Genomic DNA, 26,829 nt, shown 5'->3' on the forward strand with positions numbered 1-26,829 from the left:
GATGTCACCTTATTGTGTCCTCTTACAACTTTGATTCCTTAGTTTATCCTCTAGAAAGATTTAAAAGGAGAATGCCAGTGACTGACAAGAGAAGTATTTGAGAAGTAGCTATACAGACCTAGCACTCTGATCTTTCATCCTGAAACCCTAGTTTCCTCAGATGAGGCCAGGCAAATCTCACATGACCTATATTAAGGTGACCACACAACCTAGTTTTTTCAGGGCAGTGCCATTTACACCTGTTTTCTGGCAAATTCATTATCGGCATCCTCTGCCACTTTCAAAACGGTTCAAGTTTGTATGTAAAATAGATAACCAACAAGGACCAACTGTATACCACAGGGAACTATATTCAGTATTTTATAAGGGAGGAGAATCTGAAAATGAATATATATATGTTTATGTATATCTGAATCACTTTGTTGTACACCTAAAAGTAATACAACATTGTAAATCAACTATACTTCAATTAAAAAAATAATTACAGAGTTCCCATTGTGGCTCAGTGGGTTAAAGACCTGATGCTCTCTCTGTGAGGAACTACGTTCGATCCTTGGCCTTGCTCAGTGGGTTAAGGGTCCAGCATTGCTGCAAGCTGCAGCATAGGTCACACATGCCGCTCAGATCTAGCATTGCATGGCTGTAGCATAGGCCTCAGCTGCAGCTCCCATTCAACCCCTGGCCTGGAAACTTCCATATGCCATAGGTACAGCTGTAAAAAGGAAAAAAAAATTTTTTTAAACTGTTCAAATTTGGATGATAAATGATGTGGGCACCCCATGTCTGAGCCATGCTTGCTGGACACTGACCTGCAGACTCCTTTCCTTTTCCTCTGCTGCCCTCACACTTCTCAACTCCAGAGTTGTGGGACTGAGCTCCTTGAGTACAACGTGCTAGTTTGCCTTCTTTTTGATGACTTCTGTATTTCCTTAAGGTTCTATTATCTTATTTATAGCACTATTCATGGCATGTGAGTGTCTGTCTTTTTCATTAGACTCTAGTTCCTTAAAATGGAGATTATTCTGGAGTTCCTGTTGTGGCTCAGCAGTTAGTGAAACCAACTAGCATCCATGAGGATGCGGGTTCGATCCCTGGCATTGCTCAGTGAGTTAAGGATCCAGTGTTGCCGTGAGCTATGGTGTAGGTCACAGACATGGCTTGGATCCCATGTTGCTGTGGCTGTTGTGTAGGCCAGCAGCTTCAGCTTCTATTTGACCCCTAGCTTGGGAACCTTTATATGCTATGGGTGTGGCCCTAAAAAGACAAGAGACACACACACAAAAAAATGGAGACTATTTTGATTTCATCTATATCACCAGTGTCTTGCATTAAATCCAGGTATATTATGTGCTCAATACCAACTGGATGAATAAAGCATGTCAAAATTATATATACATAAACAAAGACTGAAAGAAAATAGGCAAAAGTGAAGTTCATAGTCATGTTAGATTTTTTAATGCTTCTAATGATTTTAAAAGTTTTGCTTTTTTTTTTTTGTCTTTTTTCCATTTCTTAGGCCGCTCCCGCGGCATATGGAGGTTCCCAGGCTAGGGGTCTAATCGGAGCTGTAGCTGCCGGCCTATGCCAGAGGCACAGCAACGCGGGATCAGAGCCGCGTCTGCAACGTACACCACAGCTCATGGCAACGCCGGATTGTTAACCCACTGAGCAAGGGCAGGGATCGAACCTGCAACCTCATGGTTCTTAGTCGGATTCGTTAACCACTGCACCACGACGGGAACTCCTAAAAAGTTTTTAATATTGTTTTTATAATAAAAAATTTTAAGAGCAAGGTTGTGTGTATTATATATAAAATTGTTGTTGTTGTTGTTGTTTTAGGACCTCACTCGTGGCATATGGAGTTCCCAAGGCTAGGGGTCAAATTGGAGCTGTAACTGCTGGTCTATACCACAGCCACAGCAATGCCAGATTCGAGCAGCATCTGTGACCTACATCACAGCTCATGGCAATGCTGGATCCTTAACCCACTAAGTGAGGCCAGAGATCAAACCTTCATCCTCATGGATACCAGTCAGATTCCTTTCCACTGAGCCATGATGGGAACTTAAAGCATATATTTTTAATGGTTCAATGCTCAGTTTCTTCATAAAGGGTAAACTCTCAGTTATTCTGTTCTCAGCAGACAGTGCTTGCCATTGAGTGTGTACTCAATAAATACTGAATGAATAATCACAGATTTATTGTTGGAAATGAGTAGCTATAAAGAATGGAGACCTCAAAATAATTTTTAAAAGAATGCAGACCTATGCAAACCTATGATTTGGATCATTGACCTGAAAAAGGAGGCAATTAGGTTCATGGTCAGGTTGCTCCCCTTGCTGCAGACTGGGCAGACACTCAGAGGATACTTAGAGCTTTACCTGTAGCTGGGGCCAAAGCTAGCTGCGTCATCTGTCCTTATATAAACGCCCATCTTAACCAAGTCAAAGAAAGGAGTGACTGCCCCTTCTCAGTTCCAGATGCAGACCTCAGACTGTCCCTCTGTTCATTTTAATTGCATTGTCTTGTCCTTTTTTTCATTTTAATCTTATTTGGGAGAAAGAGGATAACAATGTTGGGGAGCTGGGGAAGGGGTTAAGCACACAGGCCTTTATTCTGCCATGGAAATATAGTACTCTGATGATAATCAACAAACTGTTCCTTGTCTGGAAAAGGCTGAGTTGCAGGTATTTTTTTCTTCCAGTGTTATTGGGATATAATTGACACACAGTACTGTATAAGTTTAAGGTGTACAGCCCAATGATTTGATTTAAATACACCATGAAATGATTATCATGATAAGTAAGAATTGTGGGTATTTTTACTTTTATTTTTTTGGCCAGGCCCACAGCAAGTGAAAGTCCCTGGGCTAGGGATTGAACCCACGCCACTGCAGTGACCTGAGCCATTGCAGTGATAAGGCCAGATATTTAACCTCCTGTACAACAAGAGAACTCCAAGAATTTCAGGTATTTTAAAATGTTACCTAATATACAATTTGCATCAATTATGTGCCAGGTCCCATGACATATGTTTTCACATTTATTATATGTAATATAATAAATTATAACAATATCCATGTTTTTGCACCATCCAGCACTTAATAAGTATCAGAGGCTAGATCTGAACTCAGATCTCATGGTCTACCCATATGAGAGAAAAGCTCTCTACCTTGGGTGATGTGAATGAAAGCACCTGTTCTGTCCTAAAGAAAAAATGGCACTTGGAAAAGTTTCATGGATTGGAATATGATTTTTCACAACATCAAAGAATCTCAGCTAAGATAATGAATACCTGTTGTTCTCATTACATGTTTGGGAACAGAGTATATTTCTGACAACTCGGTGTAGAAATGCTTGAGGTCTGGAATTTTCACTTGCAACAAAAATGGAAAATTAAAAATTAAGCCTAGTTTCACAGGTAGTTACATGGATGTCTTCAATTTGTAACTTATTTAGCTGTACATTTATGATTTTTGCATATTTCTATATGTATGTTAATTTCTAAAAGTTCATTTAAAAAACAACCAGAAAGTTATTATAGGAAAAATAGGGATGTTGCAAGTCTGTATAAACTAAGTCACACAACCACATCCCAAGTCTTCCTTCTTTATTTGTAAAAAGTAAAGATAATGGAATAAGTTGCTACTTTCTTCCAAGAGATGAGTTTCTATGGGAGGTCCCTTCATGGCTCAGCAGTTAATGATCCCAACTAGGATCCATGAGGATGTGGGTTAGATCCCTGGCCTTGCCCAGTGGGTTAAGGATCCAGCGTTGCCATGAGCTGTGGTGTAGATTGCAGGCTCGGCTCAGATCCTGTGTTGCTGTGTCTCTGGCATAGGCCGGCAGCTACAGCTTCAATTTGACCCCTAGCCTGGGAACATCCATATGCCATGGGTGGGGTATTCCATATGCCGCGGGTGGGCCCTAAAAAGCAAAAAAAAAAAAAAAAAAAGAGTTTCTATAGCTTTACTTGGTCAGTACATGGTTGAGTTTCTAAGTTAGGACTTTTTACATTCCATCTCCATGGTAAGAAGTTTTTTTAAATGTTTCTTTCATTCTTTCTTTTAAAACAAATTTCCTGTGATACCACAGAGCCTGCCAGTAATTCTCTCACAATCCTGCCTTTATTTGCATAATCTCAGAAAGATTTACAGAAAACAAATACCTTGTCTTCCTTTAGGTTTGGCTGGGACAAATGGATCCATAAATGTTTAAGACAGTAGAAAAGAATGTTTAAACATTTGTAGAATTTTTCATGAAAATTAACACTGAGAAAATTACTCCCTTTCACAGAAGAGTCATATTTTCATTCGGATATAATATTCACCCATAATTTAATCCTTCATCTGGTTGGCTATCCTGAAATCAAGGTACAACTGGTCAAATGGGAAACAGAATGAAGGCATATATATATGATTATCCTCATTATAGGCAAAACAAATTAAAATATTACTCCATACTGACAGTGGATTTCACAAAGAATACATCAAAATTGAATATGAAATAAATGTTAAATTTTTTCTTTTAAAATTTAATTAATTGAAAATATGGTGGTGGGGAGTTCCACTGTTGCTCAGTGGTAATAAACCCGATCAGTATACTTGGGTTAGATCCCTGGCCTCGCTCATTGGGTTAAGGATCCGGCATTGCCATAAGCTGTGGTGTGTACGTTGCAGACTCAGCTCGGACCTGGCATTGCTGTGGCTGCAGTGGAGGCTGACAGCTATAGCTCGGATTTGACCTCTAGCCTGAGAACTTCCATATACGACAAGTGTGGCCCTAAAAAAAAGGCAAAAAAAAAGTATGGAGGAGGTAGAAAGAGCTCACATGGTACAGAGTCCCTAAATTCCTCTTGGGAAATACAGTCTTATCACATGTGTAAGCTGAATTATTCTCTACACTACTTCAAACTGTAGCCTAATTTGATTAGCTTATTTCAATTATATATATATATTTGGCCCCACCCACAGCATATGGAAGTTCCTGGGCCAGGACTGAATCCAAGTCACAGCTATGACCTACCCCACAGCTTGGCAATGTTGGATCCTTAACCCACTGCACTACACAGGGGACTGAAACTGTGCTGATGCAGAGACAATGCTAGATCCTTAATCAGCTCTGGGAAATCCTCAATTCTTTTTTCTACATATTGTTTTGAAAATATTCAAATCTACAGAAGAGTTTAAAAACAGTACAATGAATACCCAAAACCCTCCACCTAAATCTACCAATTGCTGACTTGCCATTATTTCTGTGTGTGTGTGTGTGTGTGTCTTTGTGTGTGTATGTGTGTTTGCTGAACCAGTTGAAATTAACTTGCTGGTGTCACCCCTAAGTACTTTAGCATGTATCTCTTTAAAACAAGGACATCCTCTTATATAACCGTAATACTATCACTGTACTCAATAAATTTAACATAGATAAATAGCACAATCTAACATGCAGTTCATATATATAATAATATATGAATGGTAATGATCCTCAAATGTCCCCAATTATAATAATAATAAATTTGGGGGGACAAGGGATGGAATCAAAGATTACACAATGCATTTAGGAGTCATGTATCTTAAATGCATCTTAATTTAGACCATTCTTCTGTTCTTTCTTTTCTTCTGTCTTTCATGATATGAACATAATTTGGAGTCCAGGTCTATTGTCTTATAGTATGCCCTACAATCTAGACTTTTCTAATGGTTTTCTCATGATAGTTAAATATGTTTAAAGAAGAAAACAATACATGTACTTAGTTGCATACTGTTGTTTTATAGAATTCATATTTTTTAAAACTTTCTATTATTATTTTTATTTACTAATATATCTTTTAACTTTTCCCTAATGAAAGCCACCTAAGAGCAGGTCTAATTTATCTTTGTGTTCTCCCTGGAATTCAGCTCATGGTGGTTCACATGGTAGGCAATCGATATATACATCTATTGAATGAATGGATGGATGAATAAATGAATGAAAATATTACATCTGGTTTCTGAGATAAAGTGAGTTGGTTAGGAATTTAATAGTTTTTTTAAAGGGTTACATAATTTCTTTATAAGTGTACTTTCTATATCCAAAATAGCCTACTTAATTAAAAAAATAAAATTTTAGTTTTAATAAAAATAAAACATGTATATTATATGCCTTGGTATAGCTCTTTTTATTCTGCCTTTCTTTTTCAGGGTTGCACCTGCAGCAGGCTAGGGTTGAATTGGAGCTATAGCTGCTGGTCTACACCACAACCACAGCACCACCTGATCCAAGCTGCATCTGCGACCTACACCACAGCTCAGCTCAGAGCAATGCTGGACCCTTAACCCACTGAGTGAGGCCAGTGAACCCGTGTCCTCATGAATACTAGTCAGGTTCATTACCACCAAGCCACAACGGGAACTCTGACACAGCTTTTAAAAAAATCAACTTGCAAAGCATTGAGGGAAGGCTTTCATTCTGAATAGTTCATTCATTTTTTAATTGAAGTATAATTGATTTACAATGTTGTATTAGTTTTAGGTAGACAGCAAAGTGATTCAGATATATATATATATATATATACATGTACACACACACACATAAAACTCCCCCCTTTGGAGAGTACATTATTTAGCTTTGAAAAAATGTTATATTGTTTCTTTGATAATTCCCTTTTTGCATGTTTTCTGTTCTCTCTAGAATAAAGTCCTATAAGTCAGGCTTTGAAATTTCTGGATTGATTTTCTACATCTCATCTTTTCTTTCATGTTTCTACCTTCTAGTTTTTGAAAGGTTTTCTTCTAACCTATTATTGATATTTTAAAATTTTGGAAATCATGTTTTAAATTTTCAAGAGTTCTGTGGTTTTTTGTTTGCTTGTTTGTATTTTTTTGAGTAGCTTTTTTTTTTTTTTTTCCCCTTTTTAGGACTATAGCATATGAAAGTTCCCAGGCTAAGGGTCCAATCAGAGCTGCAGCTGCCAGCCTATACCACAGCCACAGAAATGCCAGATCTGAGCTGCATCTGTGATCTGTACCACAGCTCACTTGTAACACCAGATCCTTAACCCTCTGAGTGAGGCCAGGTATCACATCTGCATCCCCATGATACTAGTTGGGCTTGTTACCACTGAGTCACAATGGGAACTTCCTTGAGTGGTCTTTTTTTAAATTAAAGTATAGTTAACTTACAATGTTTCTTCAATTTCTGTTGTATAGCAAAGTGACCCAATCATATACAGTTCCTTGTGCTATACAGTAGGAACCCATTGCCCACAGAGTGGCCCTTTAAATAGCATCAACTTCTTGTTTTATGGATGCAATATCTTTTCAATCTTTATGGAAATATTAATTAGAACTTCCTGAAATTTTCTTCTGTTCCCTGCTGTACCTCTGTTAAAACTTTATTAAAGCCTTCTTATTTTTATCTTGATCTTTCTCTCATTATATTGAAAGGCATGTTATGTATTACGTATGAAAAACTTTGTGCACTGAAAATCTGACTGGGAACTATGTGTACATGAGTGAAGTTTGCCAGCTGCCATATTACCTATAGGTTAATTAAATATTGAGTTAGGCATTATGATGTGTAAACTCCCAACTACCAAAACATGAGGGTCTCTTCTCTGACATCATACAATTTCTTTTTGGGGGGGGGGTTCGGGAGGCTAAGGAGAAACATCTAGTTCTAAATGGTTACCCAGCAGAGGTGTGTGTGTGTGTTTTCTGTTCCTTACTCAGACTTTCAGTTAACCCTCTGAAAGCCTAGTCATTCATTTTGCCCCTTTCCTGTGTATTAGCACTCCAGACCTCAGCTTTATCCTGTTGTATTAGTTGCAATTCATCCCCTATTTCTATTTCACCTTCCAGAATTTTGTTGGAATCTTTCACCTTCTGATGGATTCTCCTGCTCGTGTTGAGTTTACATGCTCTTTTTATTCCTTTACCATCGTTTTGGTGGAGTCTTGAGTAGGAGAGCAGATAAATATACATTTTTAATTTCCACCTTTAATTAGATTGCTTAATTTGAAAATGTATTTGGGTTACCAACTTCCCCTCCTATAAATTCTGTCTTGTTAATAGTGTAAGTTTTCTATCTAGAAGATTAAAGAAGTGATTCTCTATGTGATTATGGGAGTAAGGGTCAGATAACTTTGGGTGGTTTAAAGTTTCCTATTGAGTAATCTGGAAAGTACTAAAGATATTGCTCAGGGCAGTGTGAGATAAACTCTCTCTTCACAACTTCAGAAGTCTGGTTACTTATTTACAACTAGGATAAGATAAACAGTCAAATAACTAGAGAAATTCTTCAAACCACTTATAAAATTAAGTTTTTATTCTGCTAACAAACCAAGCTTCCTGTGCATGTCTGAATCACTGAATACCCTAGATTTCCAATACCTGGAGGACAACAAGTTGCACTGTCACCCAGGCAGGGCCCCTCCTAGGTTCTACTCACTTACAAAGAATTTCCCCTTTGAGCTTCTATGACACTGCCTGGTTACTCACACCACAGATTTCTCAGGATTGGCTGGGACTGCAAATAAAACACTGTTTGCCCACAATCAACTTGATAAGCTACAACATAAATGCACACAAGTTCCTATTCTTAGACTATAACTTGAAGCATTTGCTCTCTTCTTTCCTCCTAACATTTTCATGCAAGACCTGGGGAGGAAACATTGTCTCTGGCCAAAAGAAAAGGTCTTTAAAAGAAAAAAAAAAAAAAGCCTAAAATGGGTCTATTAAATTCTAAAAATCCCAAAGCCAAGCAAGCCAGAATTCTTCTTCTGGGACTTGACTCTGCTGGGAAATCAACTCTCCTTTACAAATTAAAGCTTGCTAAGGATATTGAGACTACCCCAACAATAGGTTTCAATGTGGAGATGATGGAGTTGGAAAAGGGTCTTCAACTCACAGTCTGGGATGTTGGAGGACAGGAAAAAATGAGAACCGTATGGAGTCTCTACTGTGAGAACACTGATGGGCTGGTGTATGTTGTGGACAGTTCAGATACACAGCGACTGGAAGACTCCAGGAGAGAGTTTGAGCACATTTTGAAGAATGAGCACATTAAAAATGTGCCTGTTATCCTGTTAGCCAACAAACAAGATGTGCCTGGAGCAATGAATGCAGAGGAAATCACCAGAATGTTCAAAGTGAAGAAACTCTGCAGTGACCGGAACTGGTACGTGCAGCCCTGCTGTGCCGTCACTGGGGATGGATTGATGGAGGGGTTCCGGAAGTTAACTGGGTTTGTGAAAAGCCACATGAAGTCAAGAGGGGACACTTTAGCATTCTTTAAGCAGAACTGAGGTCCAAGTGGGGAAAGAGACACTGATAAAGATGAAAGGGTAATTTTGTTTCTAGGCCAAGTGAGAAAAGCAAGTTGCTGAATTGGCAAACTTTTTCTGAAATGTTATTTCACCTGTATTCAACTAAACAACTCAGAATGATATCTAGAAAATATTATTTTGGGCCAGGCTCTTTAGAAAACTATGTGGTAATAATTGAGAATGAAAATGTTATAAATTTGTGCATGTTGGATGATTTAGAGTAATAACATTGGGGACCAAATCAATTTTTGCCTTATTATTTTCGTATGACTACTAGAACAAAGTTTAAGTAAGCTGCTAATAGTCAGAATTCTATCAGACTGTTTCCAGCTGTTATAGGTGTAGAAAAATGAACTTTAAATTATGGAGAGGAAGGAAGTTCCTGTTGTGGCTCAGTGGAAATGAATCTGACTAGCACCCAGGAGGATGCAGGTCCAATCCCTGGCCTCGCTCAGTGGGTTAAGGATCCATTGTTGCCGTTAGCTGTGGTGTAGGTCGCAGATGCAACTCAGAACAGGCATTGCTGTGGCGGTGGTATAGGCTGGCAGCTACAGCTCTGATTCGACCCCTAGCCTGGGAACCTCCATATGCTGCCGCTGTGCCCCTGCCTCCCAAAAAAGACAAAAATAAGTAAATAAATTATGGAGAGGAAAATGTTTGATCTTAACATTTTGTAAACCCCATCCCCTAAGTAAAGGTTTTTGGTTTTGGTTTTTTCTTCTCTGCATTCTTGCCAGCTTTTTGAAATCTACTGCTGGAAACTTCCTACAATGAGTCAAACAATGAACTCTAGGCTGTTAATTGCCCAGAGGCTGTATTCTCTTATAGGGAGAAGAAATTTGTACACTAAAGCTCTGGAAATCAGGGTAGCACCTTAGAATTTAGGGCAAGGTCTGGGCTTATCGCTCAGCTGACCAGCTTTGGTAGAATTCAGTATAACAGTCATTACTTGGGAACACATGTACAGCTCACTGTACTGATCAAACAGGAACCAGAGCCAGACTTTGCTCTTGGAAACCTGGTAATTCACAGGGGGAACAACCTAAAGCCAGTAGCTAGAATAGGGCAATAAATACAAAGTGCTATTGCAGGAAAGACTTTCTGACCCTGGGAAACAGGAAGTGCTTCATGCAGGAGGTGATGTTTAAGAGAGTCCCCAACTCCTGGGGATCCCATGAAGGTACAGGTTGGTCACTGGAACTTCCCATCGCTAGGAGACTCTCCAGAGACATTGTGGGGGACAGGAGGAAGGGAGAAAACTGGGGATTGAATTGGAATTCCCCTGAAAGGCTCAGAACTCCCAGAAAGGCCCTAGTACTCACAAAGACACTCTTTTCTCCTACCCCACCTCCAATAAGGCTCATTTGGGCCTCAAGCCCCCACTGAAGCCGCTGGGACTCCAAATCTTTAGGTCACTGAGAAAAATAAAGGTACAGTAAACCATGTGTGCTGACCCCTGGAATCCTTCTGTGGTTTTCTTCTCTCACCTTAGTCATGATTTGTTGTTTAGCAACAACTCCTTCTGTGCCACATAGTAGGGATTCAAATAATAAAGTAGACATACAACTAATTATTGTCACCATTGGCTGACTACTGTGTGTGCCAAGAATTGTGTTAAATGCTTTCATAATCTTTTCATTTAATGTTCACAGCTTCCCTGAAAGAAATAGCATTATTATTTCAATTTTATAGATGAGAGTACTGAGACTAAAGGTTAAATAGGGAGTTCCCGTCGTAGCACAGTGGAAACAAATACAACTAGGAACCATGGGGATGCTAGTTTGATCCCTGGCCTTGCTCAGTGGGTAAGGATCCGGTGTTGCCGTGAGCTGTGGTGTAGGTTGCAGACGTGGTTCAGATCCAGCATTGCTGCGGCTGTGGTGTAGGCCAGCAGCTGTAGCTCCGACTGGACCCCTAGCCTGGGAACTTCCATATGCTGTGGGTGCGGCCCTAAAAAGAAGTTAAATAGCAATAACAACCACACACACACAAAAAAACCTGTTTGGTATATATAACTGAGAGTGGCAGAGTCAAGATTCAGATTCAGGTATCTGACTTCAAGGCCTGTGCTATTGATTGCCATGGTATTCTTTTACAAATAAGGTATACCTCTGTCTTCAATGAGCCCAACTAAAAGTAAATCCAAGATAAATTAAAAACAGAACTATCATATGGTCCAGCAATCCAACTTCTAGGTATATTTCCAAAGGAAATGAAATCACTACCTTTAAGAGATATCATATGGATTTCTACCTTCATTACAACATCATTCACAATAGTCAAGACATGGAAACAATGTAAGTGTTCATCAATGGATGAATGGACAAAGAAAAAGTGGTGTATATACACAATGGAATATTACATAGGCATGAAAAGAAGGAAATTCTGACATTTGTGACCACATGATTGAATCTGGAGGGCATTATGATAAGCAAAATAAGCCAGAGAAAGAAAAATACTCTATGATCTCACTTACATGTGGAATCTAAAAAAATCAAACTTATGGAAACAGAAAGTAGATGGAAGTTGCCAGGGTTTGGTGATGGTGGTGGTGGAGTGATAGGAGAAGTTGGTAAAAGGGTACAAAATTTCAGTTATGAGTAAGTTCTAAGGATATAACGTACAGCATGCTGATTGTAGTTAATAGTATTGTGTTGTATACTTGAAATTTGCTAAGAGAGTAAATCTTAAGCATTCCCACAAACCAAAAAAAAATAACTGTGTGAAGTGATGGAGGATGTGTTAACTCAATTGCGGGGCTCCTCTAGCAATGTGAATGTTATCAAATCATGTTGCATAGTTTAATATGTTATTGTATATGTAAAATAAATACATTATAATTTTATTTGTCACTTATGCTTCGGTAAAGCTGGGGTAGGAGAGATTAAATCCAGGTCAACATATATTTCTTTTATATTAAGAAATTTCTTTGAAAAAAGCCAGGCAGAATGAATTAAGGCTGTGGCAAAAAGAGTTACTGATTTCAGGAAGATCTCAGGGGAGTGGCGATGTAAATGCTTCATAGTAGTGTTCTTCCAAGATTCACAAAATTATTAAAACTGCAAATATGCATCTTTCAAAAAATGCATCATCCCCTACCATTTTTCTATGTGGTTTAAAAAAACCTTCCTAGGACCTTAAAGGCATTATGTTAAGTGACATAAGTCAGGCAGGGACAAATAAATACTCTATGATCTCACTTATATGTGAAAACTAAAAAAGCAAAAAACAAAAAACAAACATTAAAAAAAAGAGATCAGACTTGTGGTTACAAGATGCAAAGAATGGGGAAAGGGGGAATTAGGGAAGGGCAGTCAGAAGGTACAAACTTCCAGGGAGTTCCTGTTGTGACACAGCAGAAATGAATCTGACTAGAAACCATGAGGTTGCTGGTTTGATCCCTGGCCTAACTCAGTAGGTTAAGGATCGAGCATTGCCCTGAGCAGTGGTGTAGGTCGAAGATGCGGCTCAGATCCTGTGTTCCTGTGGCTGTGGCGTAGGCTGGCGGCTATAGCTCTGATTCAACCCCTAGCCTGGGAACCTCCATATGCTGAGGGTATGGCTCTTAAAAAAAAAAAAAAAAAAAAGGAAAAAAAGGTACAGACTTCCAGTTAAAAGATAAATAAGTACAGGAGATATGATATGAAACATAATGACTACAATTAGCACCGCTGTATGTGATATACAGGAAATTTGTCAAGAAGGTTCTAAGAGTTTGTACCACAAGGAGAATTTTTTTTAATTTTCCTTTTCTTCTTCCTTTTCTGTTTATTGTATCTATATGAGGTGTTTGATGTTACCTGAACCTATTGTGGTGATCATTTCACAATATATGTAAATCAAACCATCATGCTATGCCCCTTAAACTTATCCAGTGATGTATATCAGTTATTTCTTAATAAAACTGGGCAGGGGGTGTGTGTAAAAAAAAAAATCTTCCTAATAATCTTATTATTAGGAGTCACTAGCTTATTTCTATAGAAAATATCAGAATAGAAAATGTCTCTTGTTATTCCTGAGTATTTTGTTAGTCTGAATTAAGTCAAGCCCTTCATGGCCCAGTCTTAACATAATGAAAAATTCAGAGAAAACAGACCCGAAAAATATTTAAAAGCAATTAAAATCTTTACTTCAGATTGTGTGTGGTGTGTGTGGTGAGTAGATGGATTCTTAATGTACAGCAAAACTTATAAAGTAGCTGTTTCCTATCTGTCATTTCAACGTCTCTCCCCCATAAGCAGCTGTCCCTCAAAATCTCTACTAAAATTCTGTAAGAAACATTCCCATGCTTTTCCCCCCTTTCTTCCCTGGGATCCATCTATCTTCCATCAGTTACTTGCCTTCTTTTCAATGTAAATTTTACTAATCTTTCCTTTCTTCGGCATTTCCCACCTGATCTTGCTATCAGGCTCCTCCACACCCTCCAACACTAGACAGGCACACGTGCATACACACGCACATACACCCCTGTGTACTCCTCATTCTGATCTATCTAAGAAATCCCAGAATTGAAGAAAAGGGAAAAGGCTAGATGGACAACACTAAAATATTCCTTAGCAAGTGAGAGGGAAAAGGCTGTGAATATTTACATCTTGATATTTATTGTTATCACACATTTTATTGTTATCTATGTAACAAGGCAAAACTTTTATCAAAATAGCACACTGCCATGGATCTATAGCAACCAAAAATCACACTTCTGAAATGTTCCTTGGTTAAAGATTTAGAGTCTAAAAGGTAAATATGAGTTAAATATTTCTATCTGATTTTCTAAGAATTCCCAGGTGAAAAAAAGCCTACACAATATAAGAATAAAGAATGGCAAATAAACAATGTAGCAACAGTGACTGATACGTGTTCAAATTAATTTGTTATTTTATTTTATTCTATTTTTTAATTTTTGTCTTTTGTCTTTTTAGGGCCCTACCCACGGCATATGGAAGTTCCCAGGCCAGGGGAGTTGCAGCTCCTAGCCTGCACCACAGCCACAGCAACATGGGATCTGAGCCGTGTCTGTGACCTGCACAACAGCTCACGGCAACGCCAGATCCTTAATCCACTGAGCGAGGCCAGGGGTCGAACCCGAATCCTCATGGATACTAGTCGGGTTACACTGAGCCACAATGGGAAATCCAATTTGTCATTTTGAAAAGCTGAACATTGCTGTGTTCTGATGATGAACAAACTGGGTCCTTCTACCAAACCAAGGGAATTTCAGATGGAGTGTCCTGAAATGCTTGTCCCTTGTAGTATCAGCAAGGGACAATCTGCAGAGGCATAGGTGTGTTGAGTATGTGGAAAAACAACCCAAGAAACACCATCTATTAGGCTTCTGCAGGCTTTGGGGTTGGCCTAGTCTTGTTTGCATGAGTTCTCTCTCCAGAGAGAGACAGAGACAGAGACAGAGACAGACACTGAGAAGCAGAAAGACAGAAGCCAGAGAGACTTCTCCTTTGTCAGTGCTAGTAGTATTTTAATGTAATTTGGGATATAGTGTCCACTAAATTTTTAGCATAGTGTTAACTATTAGCAGATTAGATTAGCACAAGAAAGAACATTTTACCTTGAAAATACCACACAAATATAAAAGTAGGTTATAGATGATAACTACAGGGTAGTATTTTCACAAATATTACCTCATTTTGTTCTCATGAAATCTTATAGGGAAGCATAACAAATATTGTCAACACTATTTTAAAGAAATGAAGAACTGATTAAGCAATTACTGAACCTAATCCTCCATTTTCCAAGATTAAAAAACACATACACATGTACTACTACTCAGTGAATTTAACAATAATATGGCAATACATTTTTTACCATTAAATTTCTCTGTTTCTATAAATCTATGGGACTATATGTCAGAGTATTTCTTCAGTCAAAAAGAAGCCACCTTTCTTTCCCCTCATATCCCACATCTATTGGCAAATTCTGACATCTTTCTCTTCAAAATACATCTCGCTTCTGGCCACTGTTTAATCCCCATCGCTAACACCAGAACATCAATCCCCAACCAGATGCCTGCATTCGCCACACAGAATTCTGCAGGAAGGTCTAAAAATGAAAATCAGATCACATCACCACCTTATCTTAACCCCCTCTGTTCACCTCTGACCCCATCTTTGCCTGCCTCTGACTTCTCCCCATCATGCTTCCCCCCCCACTCCCACCCCCCGGCAACCTTCCTTGCCTTGATGTCTTTCTATTGCTGCCTATTTGTTACAGCCTCAGGAACTCTAAATTAGCTGTTTCTCCAGCTTAGAATACACTTTCCTCAGGTCTTAAATGGTTCAGTCTTCACATTCTTCACCCCTCCAACCAGATATGCAGAGACATTCCCTGAATCCTTATCTAAATGATGCTCCTCATCCCTGTCGCTCCTTTCCTCTCACCATGCTTTCTTATGTTTCATAACATTTATAATGGCCTCAAACTATATCATTTACTCATTCACTTCCTTATTGTTTCTTTCCCTCCCTAGAAGGTAAGCTCCTTGGGAGCAGGGACTTTGTTCACTGTTTTATCCTAGAATAGTGCTAAGGACATAAAAGGTATTCAAAAGACATTTGTAGGAGGAATGAATGAATAGTCTGAAGCCTAAATGGAGGTCTTGTCAGGGCCTGAGACTGCCTCTCCGGATATTATATGAATGCAATAATGGAGAATAAAAAGAATGGCAGATCTGGACCTCAGCTAGTCAAACTCTAACCTCAGGATCCAAGAGTAAGCCCTCCCTTAGAGGCAGTGTGCTGCACTGAAATGAATATAGGCTTTGGAGCCACAGCTGTGTGGGAATTTTGGTTTGTCACTTGTTTGGGCTCTTAGGTAGTTTAGTTTATCTTTCTGAGCCTCAATTTTCTCAACTAGAACAGTAACTTGAAGAAGAAACAAACTTTTACTGTGTTAAGCCATGGAGATTTGGAGGTTGTTACAGCCACCATTGCTAATTACCCTAATACAGTAGGATCATCCTTCTTGATCCTCTCATGTGTCCTGAACCCTCCTTTTCCCAGTCTCCTTTCCACACAAATCCCCTATTTCCTATCTCACTATCCATTCTAGGACTCCCATGCGATACAAGCCAATTCAGGAAGGATACTGATTTAATTTTTCCTCAACTTTTTTTTGTTTTTGTTTTTGTTTGTTTGTTTGTTTTTTGTTTTTTGTTTTTTTTTTTAGGTCTGCACCTGTGGCATATGGAAGTTCCCAGGCTAAGGGTCGAGGTGAAGCTGCAGCTGCCAGCCTAGCCAGAGCCACAGCCATGCCAGATCTAAGCCACATCTGTGAACTACACCACAGCCTGTGGCAATGCTGGATCCTTAACCCACTGAGTGAGGCCAGAGATTGAACCCACATCATCATGGATACTAGTCAGTTTCTTAACCTCCAGAGCCACAATGGGAACTCCTTACCTCAACTTTTTATTTTGAAAAATTTCAAGCCTTCAGAAAACTTGAAAGTAAAATTAATATGGGTGTTCTTTTCCCTTAAATTTAACAATTATAACAATTTTGCCATATTTGTGCTCTTTCTACACACACACACACACACACACACACACACACACAATTGCAATCACTGACACTTGACACCTAAATATTTTATTATCTGTTTCCTTAAAATGGATATTTTCTTATGTAACCACAGTACGTTATATATAAAATTTTAAGCATTAAATAAATATCATCTAATAGTCCATAATTAAATTTCCTCAAACTGATTTTATTTATAGAATTTTTTTGATCCAAGAGCTATTGTATTTGGTTGTCACTTTTAATTTAGAATATTTCCCCTGTCTTTTCTTGTTTTTTCATATCCTAGAATTTTTTTTTGTCTTTTTTTTTTTTTTTTTTTTTTTTGTCTTTTTAGGGCTGCACCCGCAGCATATGGAGGTTCCCAGGCTAAGGGTCTAATTGGAACTGTTGCCACTGGCCTATGCCACAGCCACAGCCACACCAGATCCAAGCCACATCTGCAACCTACACCACAGCTCACAGCAATGCTGGATCCTTACCCCACTGAGTAAGACCAGGGATTGAACCCACAACCTCATGTTTCCTAGTCACATTTGTTTCCGCCGTGCCACGATGGGAACTCCTCCTGGAAATTTTTGAAGAGTCCAGTCCAGATAATTTAGAGAACATCCCACAGTCTAGATCTGTCGAATTGTCTTTTCATGATTAAATTCCAGTTGAACATTTTTGGCAAGACTGTTTCACAGTTGATGATGTAATTCCCATTGCATCCAGTGTTACACTGTCCTGTTATTGATGAAGCCATATTTGATCACTTCCTTTATGACAGTGCTCCATGACAAAAATATAACTTTCCCCTCTGTTCCTAATAAGTAATTTGATATGATAAGTATGATATTTTGAGACCATATAAACATTCTTTCCCCACAAACCCATCTCTTAATGATTTTATCATCAATTGATGATCCTTTCCTGAGTCAGTTATTACACTGGGAACTGTGAAATGATTTTCTAAACCTATTTTTCTTTGCACATGTATCAGGATTCTTCTGGAAAAAAAAAATAAAGAGCTTTCTGTTTTATCTCCCTTCTCCATAAGCAATCAATCTCCCTCTCTCATTATAGACTCAAGAATAATTTTTTTTTCGGTCTTTTTGCCTTTTCTAGGGCCACTCCAGCGGCATATGGAGGTTCCCAGGCTAGGGGTCTGATCAGAGCTGTAGCCACTGGCCTACGTCAGACCCACAGCAACGCAGGATCCGAGCCCCTTCTGCGACCTACACCACAGTTTATGGCAACGCCGGATCCTTAACCCACTGAGCAAGGGCAGGGAACAAACCCACAACCTCATGGCTCCTAGTCAGATTCGTTAACCACTGCGCCGCGACAGGAACTCCAACTCACAAATACTTTTTAAACTCAAAGTTTTATAATCCAGTGCTACTCAAACTGAGGTTCATAGTTCTAGAGCAGTTGCATAGCAAATCCTCAAATCCTACCCCAGACCTATTAATCAGAGTATCTTGGGTCAGGGGAGGTGTGTGAAGGAAGTTTCTAGAATTTGTGTCATTATTAACAATGATATAATTCATTTTTGTCATTATTCTTTTTAATGATCAAACTGTCCCAAATTTGCCCAGAAGAAGCCCTTTCATGCCAGCTTCTGGGTTCCATTGACATGTTTCTAGTCTGTGAGTAATTTCTTGTTTGAGTCATCTTGTACTTTGCCTACTCATATGCCTCAGACCTGGAATTAACCATTTCTTCCAGAAGTCCTGATTCCTTTCATTGGAGAATGGTATTTAGAAACTGAATAATGATGCTAGCTGTGTTCACTGTCATTGGAGTACCATTGCTTACAGGCATATGCAACAGAAAAAGCAAGGAGATGTATGTATTTCCAAAATAAATTAAAAAAATTTTTTTTTTTTGCTTTTTAGGGCCGCACCCATGGCCTATGGAGGTTCCCAGGCTAGGCATTGAAATGGAGCTGTAGATGCCGGCCTACACCACAGCCACAGAAATGCAGGATCCAAGCTGCATCTGCAACCTACATCACAGCTCATGGCAATGCTGGATCCTTAACCCACTGAGTAAGGCCAGGGATCAAACATGCAACCTCAAGGTTACTAGTCAGATTTGTTTCTGCTGCCACAATGGAACACCTAAAATAATACTCATACCTCCAAATTGAATCCATACATACCATAGGATTTCATTATCTTCCCCTATCTCTATTAGTATTCCTCTTCTACAAACAACTTTGGTTCTAAAAAGCATCAATACCGTTATCATTTGCTCTATGCTACAGCACAACTAAATACTTTCAGAATCATTATACCAATACTACCATCTCTAATAAACCCACTAAAGAAAGGTCAAGACTTTTTAGTTCTTTCTGCTTTTATTCAGAGTGCTGTGTTCAAAAGTTACCTTAATTTTTTTTGTATCTACGTTATAAGTATGATACTGATTTTAGGTTGATTTTTGCTATTTGTATTCAGTTTTAAGGTTTGACTCTTCTTTACCTTGTGAGTTTAACATTAATTTTAATTTTGAATTCATAGAATATTTAGATGTATCAAAAGTGATAACTATATAAAAAGGTATTTTCAGAGAAGTCTGACTCACATCTAGCCTTTCCCACCTAGTCACAACATATAACAATTTTTGCTAGTTTCTTTATCCTTCTTTTGTTTTCTCACACCCAAAATAATCAAACACAAATATATATAATAACATCCTTATTTTCTCCTGTTTCTTACACAAAATGCCAAGTTTTATACATAGAGAAGAAATAATTTTAAAATAGAGATTCACTACCAACTCATTATTATATTAAAGAAGAGGAGAGACTTCTGGTGCAACAAACTGAGTCTCATACATCCCTCTTCAAGTTATACATAAATGGCATTGTATTTAACTTTAAAGCATTTTAAAGGCATTTTCCATTTGTTCAATGTACCTAATGTAGTTGCCTATTAATGGGAAACAGGAGAGACTGGTGACAAGATGTGATCCTCTCTTTACTGTGGGATAACCTGTTATCTACATAGTTACCTTTCTGTTCCTTTTTAAAGTAAAAGACATTTTACATTTATTCTAAAATTTAATCCTGTATAAAAATAAAATTGACCCAAATTGACCGGAATTTGTAAAAATAAAGTGTGTGTGTGTATATATATACACATACATAGAAAATAGAAAACATACCAAAACGTTTGGATGGTTACATTGTAGATGGCTATAGTTCCTTATTTTTCAGTTCTCAGTATTTTAAAAATTTCATACAGTGAGTATGTATTACTTTATATTCAGGGTAAAAACAATTTTCAAAAGAATTGGTGAGTCTTCAGAGCCTATATAAAACATGAATAGACAATTCATGGCCCTAGAATTGTCATTTCAAAAGCATTGATCTAAAGTAATAGGAAATCCTTTCAACAATTAGAGATATGGCAATGTATAGACACATGGGGGCATTATAACCAAGTTTTTATAATTTAAGAAAAAACCCAGAAACCAAAAAATAAAACAGCTAACACGTATTGTGCACTCATTGTCAGCCTGGTTCTGTTCTAAGCATTTATATGTATTATTTCAGTTCATCCATACATTAACTCTATGGGATAGTACCATTATTATCCTCATTTATAGAGAAGAGATCTGAGACTCAAAGCCACACAGCCGCCTATAATTGTGAAAAACATTTACAGTGGTCATTTGTATATAATTAAGTTCCTACTGTCAGTTGCTTGATAAAAACTGTATAGTGTATTTCTTTGTAATTCTACTTCACATTCTCAAATGATCTCCCCATCCCTGCACTCAGAGTCTAAGAACAGCTAAGGAGAAGAGAATGAATATCTAATTTTTTTTTTCTTTTTAGGGCCATAACTGCAGCATATGGAAGTTCCCAGGCTAGGGGTCAAATCAGAGCTGCAGCTGCTGGCCCACACCTCAGCCACAGCAATACCAGATTCCTATTAATGGGAAACAGGAGAGACTGGTGACAAGATGCGATCCTCTCTTTACCATGGGATAACCTCTGTTACCTACATAGTTACCTTTCTATTCCTTTTTAAAGTAAAAGACATTTTACTTTAAATGTGTCTGCAACCCACACCACAGCTCACAGGAACACCAGATCCTTAACCTACTGAGCAAGGCCAAGGATCACATCCGTATCCTTATGGATACTAGTCAGGTTCGTTACTGCTGAACCACAATGGGAACTCCTATTTACACATCTTTAGTTTTTCATCAGAAATAGAAAGTTTGGAAAATAGGAAAACACAACTCTCTATTAGCATTTTGCTACATTTTCTTCAATCTTTATTTTTCTTCAATGTGTGTATATATTCAATGGATTTTTTTGATAATTTGGTAATTTGCTTTTTTCATCTATCATCACATCCATATATTATATATCTTTACCATATTATTATATCTCTTTTGGAACCATCATTTCAGTGTTATATAATTTTCAGTGATGTAGATATACCATAGAGCTTATTTAATCATTTTTCTACTATTGGCTTTTTAGGTTGCAGCCAATTTTTCATGTAAATAATTCAGTAACAAACATCTTATATTTCCCTTCCCTCATCTTTATTCCCCCTATTCTGCACCTATTTCCTGAATATCTAATAAATACCAGGTTCTGCATTTAGGATTTTTTCCCCCTAGGGTAGTATTTCAAGGTTGCAAAGTTTTATGCCTTGATACCTACTGTCAAATTGCTTTATAAAAGGTCAAAATCAGGTCATTCTCAGTGAATTATTTAAAAACAAGGGGAAAAAAGAGGTCTTAAAAACTTTTAGGGATTAGATGACTGATGACTACAGATGTATGTGTTGAAGACATCAAAATGAGAAGCTGTATTTGTAGATTTCAAATCACTTATGACAGACAAAAAACGAATGCCAAAACATATAGTAGTTTTTGCTAAGACTCGAAACCCAGAGATAAATAAAAGAGAATATTGATAAATTTGACTACATAAAAATGAAAATTATGGAAAATATTATAAAATCGAAGAAAATTATGGGGAATTAATATTTGGAATATATATTATAGATAAACATCTTACGTTCCTAATATAAAAGAACAGTTAAAATCAAGAAGAAAGAACCAAAAGTCTATAGAAAAATGTACAAAAGAAATACATGGAGTTAACAATAAATAATATTTAAATGATCTTTAAATAAATGAAAAATCTTCAACTTAACTATTAAAGAAATGCAGGAGTTCCCATCGTGGCTCAGTGGTTAACGAATCCAACTAGGAATCATGAGGTTGTGGGTTCGATTCCTGGCCTCGTTCAGTGGGTTAAGGACCCAGCGTTGCTGTGAGATGTGGTGTAGGTCACAGACATGGCTCAGATCCTGTGTTGCTGTGGCTCTGCGCAGGCCGGCAGCTGTGGCTCAGATTAGACCCCTAACCTGGGAACCTCCATATGCTGTGAGAGTGGCCCTAGGAAAGGCAAAAAGACAAAAAAAAAAAAAAAGAAATGCAAATTATCAGTATATTTAGATACCATTTCTCACCTATCATGTTCGAAAAATCTAAAAGTTTGACAATATATTCTATAATTTTATTAATGAAAGTGTGGGAAAACAGATATTCTTTTCCAATGCTAATGGAAATACAAAATAGTATGACTTCTATAGACAATTTGGCATTATATAACAAAGCCATATTTGCACTTACCTTTTAATCCAAAGAGCTCACTTGTAGGAATTTTCCATGAAGATACACAATCACAGATCTGAAACCACATAGGTGGAAAGTTATTGATTGTGGCATTACTTATAACAACAAAATATTGGAAATAAACTAAATGTTCTTCCACAGGAGACTGGTTTAAAAAAAAAAAAAAAGGTATATTCCCAGAGTGCCAGAGTGTAACGTCACTCAGGAAAAAAAAAAAAAAAAAAGAGTATATGCCAAAAAGAAACTAAAAGGGTCAAGAGGCAGTGATAGCAAAGAGTGCACCTAAAGCCCAGATCTTGGTTTCTTTTCTTATTTATTTATTTATTCTATTTAAAAATTAAATTTTTATTTTATTTTATTTTTAGGATTGTTTCTGTGGCATATGGAAGTTCCCAGGCTAGGGGTTGAATTGAAGCTGCAGCTGCAAACCTAAGCCATAGTCACAGCAACACCAGATCCAAGCTGCATCTTCACCCTATGCTGTAGCTTGTGGCAATGCTGGATCCTTAACTTGCTGAGCAAGGCCAGGGATTGAATCCATATCCTCATGGATATTAGTCAGATTCTTAACCCACTGAGCCACAACACGAACTCCCAGCTCTTGGTTTCTAAATATCATAACTCTTAGAAAGGAACCAGAGCTCCTTGGAGAAATGGCAGTTCACATCTGGGACAGGTAGAGTGCAAGTGAGCCTGAAATATCTTATGCCAGAAAGTAAGAAAGAACTCAAAGCCTGATGTGGATAGGTCAAAAAGTTACAGCAATGGCTTGAAGGGATTCCCACTGGGCAAATCTGAGACAATTTGAGCCTCAAAGAAGAATACAGATGATAATGGATTAAAACTAACTGAATAAGTAAAAACTCTAAGTCCATAGTGATGTTTATTAAAAATATAAGGAGATAAAATAGAATGAAAAGGTGTGGGGTGGAGGGAAGCCCTCTTACAGAGAAAAATGTCAAGGCCATGATAGAATTGGAAAGCCACTATTTTACAACCACAAAATAATAACTAACCTTGAGTACAACACTCAACTTATTTGTATAATATGATCACAAGGAGATTTCCTGAAATATCTTCTGGTTCTCTCTGTGATCTAGGATTAACATAGTTTGAAATGGAAAACCTGGATCAGATAAAGGGAAAGCTATGAGATCCTTACTTTAGCAAGTTTTTTCTTTTTCACCTAAAGCTGACAATCATTTATGAGACCAATAGGAGCAGATACTCAGCTTCCTGACCTTGAATTCTTTTCATTTTTTTCATCTTTTGTCATGTGCCTACAAGGTATATCGGAACTACCTGTTAAAAGGGGCTTCATTAGAAACAAAATTGAAAGACATATGTCAAATTATGATATATATTGCATATGTATATATATACCAAATATATTTTCAAATGTGCAAGTATATATCAAATTCACAAAGTCTCTAAAATAAATATTGTTGTTTATATGTTGTTATTTATACATTGTTAAAGCTACAGAGAAAAAGATTCTATTTAGCCTGCTGAACCAAATAGTGTCCCATCTCCAGTCCAAAGCATGGATTTTCTCAAGAAGGTAAACCCTTCCAACAACCACTTGATTTCTAAGAGACCAGGCTGGAGGGTAGAGGTCCCAATTCAGGGTAAGATCTCCACAGGTCACATATCATTTCATTCTGTCATGTCTGGTTAGACCAGTGTATACCTGTTGACCTGGCATAAATGCTACTGGTACTCCATTTCACTTTCAAAATTGTCTAAGTTTGGGCAATATTTGGTTGCCCTACTTCAAAAAAAAACCTCTGATGCTCCTTAGGGAAGACTTCATTTCACTGAGGTAGAAGGGTAAATGTCAAGTTAAAGAGAGAAGCAAAGAAAGACTCTGAAATGTGGTAGGCAGGATAATGGCCTCCCCAAAGATATCCTTGTTCCCTGGAACTATGAATATGTTACCTTACATGGCAACGAGAAACATGAATAAATTAAACATGTTGTGAGGCAGATCAAGATGTCAGAGGAATAAGATGTGGCATTTGCCTCCTCCCAAAATCACGTTTAAAAAAATCTACATGTAGAACGATTCATACAGAACATCTACTAAACACTGGCAGAAGACCTCAAACCTCCATAAAGGGCAAGGAAGCCTCTACATTACTTGGTAGAACAAAAGGGAAAAAAAAAAGAGAGAGAGAGAAAGAGTAAGGCATCAGGATGATGGACTAACACCCTTGAGAGGGAGCTGAGAAAGAGAAAAGGAACCTGCACCCTGGGAAGCCTCCTGATGGGGAGATCAGCCAGACAGAGGAACCTCAAAGCCTCAGAGAAAAGCATAGCACCTGGACTGAGGAGGGGAAAGCAGAGAGAGAGAGCCACACAGATCACTGGTACCACCTCCTAGGACACCATAGCCTGAGACACTCAGTTCCAGAAGGTCAGTTCCAGAGAGAGGACTAGGGTTGGCTGTGAGGAGACAGGCTAGGGAGTGGTGCACCAAGGGCTGGGGAGCAGACAGCCACAGCCAAGGGAACCCAGGAGGATGTCTGGGCCCGCAGGAGAAGCAAGGTGCCAATGCTGGGGAGGGCATGAAGAGAAGGGGCAGACCACCACAGGAGTATCTTTGTGTACTCTCAGACTCTCAGAAGGTGGGGCTACAGGGGGAGAGGCACCTCCTGCATGGGCTAGGGGTGGTGAGGCACCTCTTCCACAGGCTAAGCATGACAGGGGCTTCTTGTGTGGGCTAAGCACAGTGGGGTGCCTCTTGTGTGGTCCAGGTGGTGGGGGATAGTGATCTCAGACTCCACAGGGGGGCATGGCCCCACCACCACTAGGAGTCCGTGAACACATACCACCTATGGCCCCAGTCACCTCTGAGGTCAGCAAAGAGAAGGGCACTGTAACCAAGCACCACCTGTTGTTGCTCTCACTCCTGGGGTGTCCGAGACATGTTTCTTTGAAAACTCCATCTTGTCCTTCTTTACTTTATCCCATCTTCATTCTTTACTTTATCAAATCTTCCTGCTTGAAAAACAGCCACAGTGCTGGTAAATGACTTAAGCTTAAGAACAAAGACTGTTATGTACCTAAAGGTCACAATAAAAGCTTAAACTTTTACCAGCTAAGTGGCTTTTAAAATAGTAAAAGAACTTATAAAATAGTTAACAAACCCTATATCCGCCACACCCATAGCCCCTCCTCACTTGATCTCATCTAAAGAGCACAATAAAAGTGGTGTGGTTTCTTGAGGCAGGGCTCTTGGTCCCTGAGACCTTGAGTCCCCCGGTTCCCAACTTTACTGTCTCTGAGTCTGGTTTTATGTTAACTCTTTTCCTTAAGTTTCACAGCACCCGTTCTTCAGCCCCATCCTGCTGAGCTGGTCTCAGCACCAGGGGAACACACACACCCTGCTGCTGCCACTGCCAAATGCTCCGGGCACTGCCTATGCCAGCCTGAAAGTCACTGCCACTTCCAAGGGCCCCAGAACTAAGAGCAGCCTGAGCCACCTTCTCACAGGTACTTACCACTGTCAAGGGCAGAGCAACCAGAAAGTGGCTACTAGCCCTGCCCACTGCTTCCATCTCTCTGGAGCCCATGCATCACCCTAAAAATAAATAGTAAGCCCTCCTGAAATACCTAGGGGCACCTGCACTTGTAAATACATAAGAAGGAGACAAGAAAAATTAGAAAATTCATTTGCAGAGATGCAAGCTGAGTTAAAGGCACTGAAGAACAGAATGAATAAAGCAGAGAGAGGAACAAATTACTGAAGACTTGGAAGATAGAATCACAGAAATCACCCAATCAGGACAGCAGACAAAAAAACCAAGTGAAAAAACATGAAAGCAATATAACAGATCTATTGAATAATATAAAGTGGGTCAATCTATGCACAATAGTGATTTCAGAAGAAGAAAAAGAAAAGGAGATTGAAAATATATTTGAAGATATTACAGTTGAAAACTTTCCAAATCTACAGGAAACAGATATCAAGATACAGGAAACACAGAGGGCCCGAACAAGTTGAATCCAAAGAGGCCCACACCAAGACATAATGAAACAGGCAAAAGTTAAAGAGAGGATTCTAATGGCAGCAAGAGAAAAACAAAGAGTTAATTATAAGGGACTCCCATAAGGCTATCAGCTGATTTCTCTACAGAGACACAATGAGTCAGAAGAGAGTGGAAAGACATACGCAAATTTCTAAAAGGGAAAAATTTTCAGCCTAGAATACTCCACCCAGTAAAACGGAAGGAGAAATAAAGAATCTTCAACAAAAAAACCTAAAAGGGTACAGCAGTACTAAAGCCATTCTAAAGAAATACTGAAAGCACTCCTTTAAATAAAAAAGTAAAAA

General features: G+C 38.5%; 1 protein-coding gene across 1 annotated transcript; it reads left to right on the plus strand.

Annotated features, from left to right (window-relative positions):
• The first annotated feature begins 8,703 nt into the window (after window positions 1–8,703).
• On the plus strand, window positions 8,704–9,313 carry ARL14 (ADP ribosylation factor like GTPase 14). The gene has a single exon (XM_047755077.1). It carries the CDS (start codon window positions 8,704–8,706, stop codon window positions 9,280–9,282), a length of 579 nt encoding a protein of 192 aa, XP_047611033.1. The 3' UTR covers window positions 9,283–9,313.
• The last annotated feature ends 17,516 nt before the right edge of the window (window positions 9,314–26,829 follow it).

The sequence above is a fragment of the Phacochoerus africanus genome, chromosome 1 (genome assembly GCF_016906955.1).
Source record: "Phacochoerus africanus isolate WHEZ1 chromosome 1, ROS_Pafr_v1, whole genome shotgun sequence".
Classification (NCBI taxonomy): domain Eukaryota; kingdom Metazoa; phylum Chordata; class Mammalia; order Artiodactyla; family Suidae; genus Phacochoerus; species Phacochoerus africanus.